The sequence below is a fragment of the Mytilus edulis genome, chromosome 8 (genome assembly GCF_963676685.1).
Source record: "Mytilus edulis chromosome 8, xbMytEdul2.2, whole genome shotgun sequence".
Taxonomy (NCBI): domain Eukaryota; kingdom Metazoa; phylum Mollusca; class Bivalvia; order Mytilida; family Mytilidae; genus Mytilus; species Mytilus edulis.
In genome coordinates, this window is record NC_092351.1 from 27,787,618 (window position 1) to 27,794,354 (window position 6,737).

The following is a 6,737-nucleotide window of genomic DNA, read 5'->3' on the forward strand; positions in this document are numbered from 1 at the left end:
AATATCAAAGGGACAGTCAAACTCATAAATCGAAAAGAAATTTACAGTGATCCTTTAAAGTTTATGGGTCAATGTCAGCTTAGTGTCGAAACGAAAAGTACTATTGACTGTGACATTCTATGTGGTTCAAGCTTATCATGGAGCGTTGCTCGGATATCCACTTGCAAGCAAGTTAGGACTTGTAAAGATAATTAACTAGATAACTGATCCAAAAGAAAAATGTCTTAAATTATTTGAAGGCATTGGTAAATACAGGGGTAAACCAATTAAACTGCACATCGATGAAAATTTGAAACCGGTAGCACAGAGACACCGCATGACACCATTTCACTTTCGTGATAAGGTTGAGAACGAACTTATAAAACTGCAGGAGCAAGATATTATTGAAAAATATAGAAGATACACCTACACCTTGGGTATCCCCTATAGTGACTTCAGCCAAGAAAAAACAAGAAGAGATTAGACTATGTGTTGATATGCGTCAGCCAAACAAAGCTACACCTTTTACCGACTATAGATGAACTGATACACGACATAACTGAAGCAATACTCTTTACAAAGCTGGACCTTAGGTCAGGATAGCACCAGCTGAGACTCCATCCTTCGTCTCGATATATAACAACATTTAGTGCACATGCAGGTCTATTTTGTTACAAACGTATTAATTTTGGCATATCATCAGCTTCAGAAATTTTCCAAGAAGTAATACGCAACGTTATAAGTTGTATACTTGGAGTTAAAAACATTTCAGACGACATAATCATATATGGCAGATCACAGGCAGGACATAATAAAGAGTAAGATGCCACATTCAAGAGAAAACATGAAAACGGACTAACTTTAAATCTCTAAAAGTGTGAGTTTAATAAAGATCAAGTTATGTTTTTCGGGGTTACATTTTCGAAAGAAGGCATTTCGCCAGATCCAATGAAGGTTAGCGCGATCAAAGACATACCTCCACCGAAAATGTACCAGAACTGCGTAGCTTTCTAGGTATGACTAAAAAACTCATCTATATTCATACAGAATTATGCAACATTATGTGAACTGTTAAGATGACTAACACGCCAAGATACAAATTGGAACTGGAACAGCTTTCGACAAGTTGAAATATGAACTATCTAATGACACTGTTATGGCATATTTTAATCCGAAACATGAAGTTGATATTTTGGTTAATGCCAGTCCTATTGGACTCGAGCTCGGTGCAATAATGTCTTAAGAAGGAAAAACTGTAACTTATGCCAGTAGAAGTCTTGCTTTTACCTAAACAAGGTATAGCCAAACTGAACGAGAATATTTAACTATTGTTTGGGCATGTAAACACTTATATATGTGCACTAAACGTGAACATTTTAACAGATCACAAGCCACTAGAGCGTATTTGGCCGAAACCAAAGCCACAACTGAGAATTGAACGTTGGGGTTTGAGATTACAACCTACAAACTTAAGATAACATACAACATCAACATAATTAATGGCAGCCATAGATTTGTGGTAAATTTACACATGGAAAGAAGAATACATCTGCTACATACATATGGGTTGTTTTTTTAATACAATCCAGATGCATCAGGTACTAGCATTATTAAGTCGTGCAAAATACTTCAAAATCTTCATGGTTTTAACATTTGAGCTTGTGTTTTTATACGATGGAAGTGACCCATTTATGTTTAGTCTTAATATTTAAATGTAAGTTGCATTTTGTATTTGATGTTAACACATAACATATATAATGGTTGAGAAAGAACACGAATGCGGCCACTTCCATTTTTGACAAAACACATCTGAAAAGTGTCATTTTATGGTAAATTTGGTACAGTTTACAAATTTTTCATATTTAAGATTGAATTTAGGCGTTTTTGATGACTGAATCAGTTAAAATCTTCAATTTATTGAATCGATGGAAGAAGACACTTTGAGTGTTCAAAAAGTGTCTAGAATATTTCATCAGAGCGGTACCTGTAATTTGAGGCCAAAATTGACCCTCACTGGACCTACTCCTTTCCAACAAATATATGGCTTCCATTAATTGTTTCATGAATTTCAGCTTGTCTAAGACAAAGAGGAATAACCCACTTTATATAGTAAAGTTGAATTAGTGTTTTGCGTTGCCATTATGTTAGAAGTGAACTAAAACAAAAGAAGTAGGATATAATTGTTGAAATCGATATCTGTATAGGCATCAATTTTTTTATGAAGACGTTGAAACCAATAAATGTCCTATGAATGAAAGGTGAATAGACACGTGATGTTAACGCCCAATATAAGTTTTTCATGAAGTTTTATGTTCAAAATTGGCACTTTGGAAAGTATTGCCGCATTCTTTCTGCCACTTACAGTCTGTTATGTCGGTTTTGGGATACATGCTGTTATCGTTACTTATGCAACCGTTTATGATATTGTATTTGCTTTTTAAAAATGTTCTTTATCATTGAGTAATAAATTAAAATTGAAAAAAGACACCTTCCTGACGGAATATTTGTTTACAAAACCAGACGAGTAGTTTTGCCAACTTGGCTGTGTTTGATAGCGGATTTATCTTATATGAATATAAGATATATAGGTACATTTGGTGCATCTACTTGAAACAAGTAAGTATGCACAGAGGGTATTAAATAAGTAATACAATACACTGTGTGAAACATTTCAAATCGAATTATAATACGGAAAGTACAACTGAAAACGAGGCTAACTATTAACACTGTGCGGGACAAACTTGCAATTCCAGAATTGGCAAATCTGAATTTGTCGGTTTATAAGATATCAAAAATATCTTTTTGCCAAAGTGATAGATGATAAAAAAAAATTGATTTCCCTATATGTCCTAACATGTCACCGTTGTCACTGTTGTCACCACAGCTGGTTAAAAGTACATTTCCCATGGGAAATTAAAAAATTCCCATGGGAATACTCGAAGTTACCATAAGAAAAGTTAAATTTCCCATTGCATTTAATTTCAAATTAATAAAAACATGTCCCAATATAATATCAATAAAATAACAATGCTCAGATAAACCCTATGATGCACACCTTTAATCAGTCTAAAGGCAATAATTCCATCAAACATGCACGGTTTGTTGTTTTAACAGGCATATTCCTACCCGAAATTCAAAATTACTGAAAAATCTTCACTGCTGAGCTGTTTATCTCCTGAAAATGCATTTTGTTCCGTAGTACTAGATACTGATAGACGGATTTTTAAGGTTAATTCATCATATGCAAAAATTCAAAGTAACCTCATACAGCTTGCAAGATTTCCGACAGATTTCCAAAGTGAAAATATTCGACCATTCGAACGGATTCACAACCGGAAACAAATCAGACAGACGAACGTCCGGTATTTCTGTATCCCATACAACAACTTGTGTAAGATGAACAAAACCTTTACCTCGCAGGCAGCTATTAGCTAGCAAATTAATCCTTAAAGTATCATCATTATGCATGTATTATATCAGTAGGTTTGAAACACTTGCCTTCCTTAAGACGGTCATAAACATTGATTTTTTTATTTGCAAGTTTTTTATTTTTTATTTGTGTACACAAATCACATATGGCTGTTTTGAAATTAGATTCCCAGTTTGTAAGACTGTATGAATGTTTCCTCCTAAGATAAGATGTGTATTTCTTTTCTGATGAACCAATTTCTGTTAGAAATGCAGCAAGCTGTTTTGGTGACGAAAATTTACTTGTTGGAATAAAGGTTCCCTCAGGAAGCACTGATGAAATATTTGGAGCTCCACGAACTACTGGTAACATCATATTATCGTCCTCAAATATATCATAGACTTTTTCGGAAACATAGTTCATACACAACGAATTTTCAAAAGACAAATAGAATTTGTAATTTTGACTAACATACGATTTACATGCTTTAAGATTTGACATTTGTATTGGATGTTGCTGATGACAGCTCAAGTTTCCACATTCACCATAAATATCTACGTTAATATATTTTTGTAATTCTTTCACATATTGCTCTCTTCTGGAGCTTGTCTCACAGTGACTTACTATCCATGCTATATCTTTTTGTTTTGCCAGGAAAATTTTAGTATAATTCAATTTATTCGGATTTTCTTTTTTAGTCAAAACTCCGAATGGTAGGGTAATGTCAGATTCAGGTCGATACGACATTATCAAATCAAAATACATCGATTTTGTCCAAGCAATGTTCTTTGGTAGTATCTGCCTGAAAGTAGGTGATTCGTTTGTAAAATAAACCCATATCTGGCCAGCTAGCTTTTTAGGTGGAAGTCTTTTAAGTCTTCTGAAAAAAATCACTACTTTGCTCATATTATAAAACTGAGGGTTGCTAGTAAACAAACATTTTGTACAACACCTGTCTGATGTGTTAAATGGTTTAAACCAGTCCCAAGGGTGTCTTTCGTACATAAATATAGTCGGCATGGTATTGTCGTTGCTAGACATATTAGCTGTTTTATCAAACTCGTATTCTCTCTTTGTACAGTTGTGTTTTACATACATCCTACCAATCGATGAAGTTATATTTTGCAGGCCATTTGAAAGTGTGTTATCAAGATAGGTTGACACCAATCGTTTTTGCGTTTTTACAGTTCCACGTAATCGGATCATATTTCCCGAAAATGATATACATGCAATACAAAGCATTATTATAACAACCAAAGCTTTCTTATTCCACCAAATCATGTTTCGTGACATTTTGTCTGCAATAGAAATAATTTGAAAACATAAATAAATGTAGTAACATACATTTAAAGAAATTATTTATTGAAGCCATATATTTGTTGGAAATTTACACATGGCTATGGCCATGGTAGTCGAATTTTATTCTGAACCTTAGCGAGTTATTGTGATTATTATAGAACACATGAGGTCATTTGAAAATTGAAGACAGAGTGGGTATGCCGTGTGTGTGGTTGTTCATCCCCACTATTAGATATAAAGCTAAACATTTCCAATATTTCTAAAGCTTGCATACTAATATCTTAAATAACCACTAAATGTGTTTTATTCTTTTAATTCTCAATCCCAACATTTTGTTTTAAATATACATTTTTTCTCGTAAGCTATCGGCAAATCAACAGTTGGCATTTTTTAAACTGAGGAGCCGCTATATTGATTTGTTGAAATCAGTGAACTTTTATTGCATGAAGTGTATGTCCATTATTTTTTGGAAAATAAAAAAAAGATATGAGTAATTTGTTTTTTATGTTAATTAATATTTTATCATCATAAAGTATTTTTGAAAGCGTCCGGATTATTCGAACTATTGAAAAGGTTTCCAAACTTGATGACTGATATTTTTTTAGGTAAAATTACACACATGTTAATCTATGTTTCCATTTTAAACAGGAGTGAACCATGAAAAAACGTTGATGACGTCACGGTCACATGACTAAATTATGTCTATGAGCTGACATCCGAAATAAAATAATAAAGAATTAAACATAAACATAAAACGTCCCCACTGATACATGTAATGCAAGGATTATGAGCGTTAATAAATTGTCTGCATTCTATCATTTCATAGAACAAGGTAATGCTGAAGTTAAAAAAAAGGCAACAGCAGTTTACCGCATACATATCGATTGAGAAGAAACAAATCCGGGCTACAAACTAAAACCGAGTAAAACACAAAAACCATAAAACAAAAACAACTGTACAACAGAAACACCGAATGGCAACAAAGACAAACCCCAACATACATAGAAAAGAACTGCCATATTCCTGATTACTGGACATTTTAAGAAAAAAAATGGGTTGAACCTGGTTATATGTACTAATAGCACGATTTCAGTCTAAAACGGTTATTTTGGTCTGATCATATCTTTATCGACTGGATTTACCGCTAGAGAAAAACGTCAAGACTTTAAAAGAATTTTCCCCAGAACAAGAAGTTTATAGACTTAAACAAATTTACACCAGGGGACTGAAATATATTACTGTAATAATTATACTAAACATACTTTTTACTAAAACTACAAATTAGAAGTAAATAGATACGCGTCCATTATGCATTAACCACGCTATTCTTGATGTCTATGATTTGGATGTTGTTAATTGCTTAGATGTTGCTATCTTATAAATTATATATCCCATATCTCCATTTATCCTTCAATCAGCTAACTATTTTGTTTTATTTGTGCTTGTAAAATCTCCTGTTACCCGTCTTCCGTGTTTAGCAAGCGGTAACGTGTATACTGTATGCCCTCATGGCCCCGAAAGGTAACTTTGGTTTTTCGTCTTTCAGTCGTTTTGTCTATCAACTTGTACTTGTACATTATTTTCAACTCCTAAAATACAACCACATTACCTCCGAATAACCATGCAAGCGTAAATTAACAGAAATATAAAATCTAACAGATTTTAAGATCTCGATTTTCTTTTATCTGTTCTGTCGTTATAATAATAATTGAAGAGTGGTTTGCTTGCAAATTTCGAGAAAAGATTTGTAACGGAATAACTCTGACTAGAGCCACATCCCACTATCCACTTTCGTTTGTAGACATAAGTAGATATTTAGGGATGGCTTCAATCAGACTGTAACGGAACCTGAAATATTTAATTTTATTTCTGCCTAATCAAGTGCACATGTATTTTATGAGACTTCCTTAACTTTCTCAGGCTTCATTATGATGCTGTTGTCCTAAGTAGACTCTGTTTATACGATTACAAAGCTTACACTTTCTTTTTAACATGTTGCCGAAACTCTGTCAGATTTACTCTGTACAGACCATTGAATCTCAGAGACTGT

The 6,737-nt window shown here is 33.4% G+C and overlaps 1 protein-coding gene across 1 annotated transcript; it reads right to left on the reverse strand.

Annotated features, from left to right (window-relative positions):
* Nucleotides 1-2,687: 2,687 nt before the first annotated feature.
* On the reverse strand, nucleotides 2,688-4,680 carry LOC139486955 (alpha-(1,3)-fucosyltransferase C-like). Its single transcript, XM_071271996.1, has one exon. The coding sequence runs from the start codon at nucleotides 4,667-4,669 to the stop codon at nucleotides 3,440-3,442; it is 1,230 nt and encodes a 409-aa protein (XP_071128097.1). The 5' UTR covers nucleotides 4,670-4,680; the 3' UTR covers nucleotides 2,688-3,439.
* Between the last annotated feature and the right edge of the window lie 2,057 nt (nucleotides 4,681-6,737).

Coding starts and splice junctions, on each gene's coding strand:
- LOC139486955 (XM_071271996.1), bottom strand. CDS start 4,669: ATGATTTGGTGGAATAAGAAAGCTTTGGTTGTTATAATAATGCTTTGT.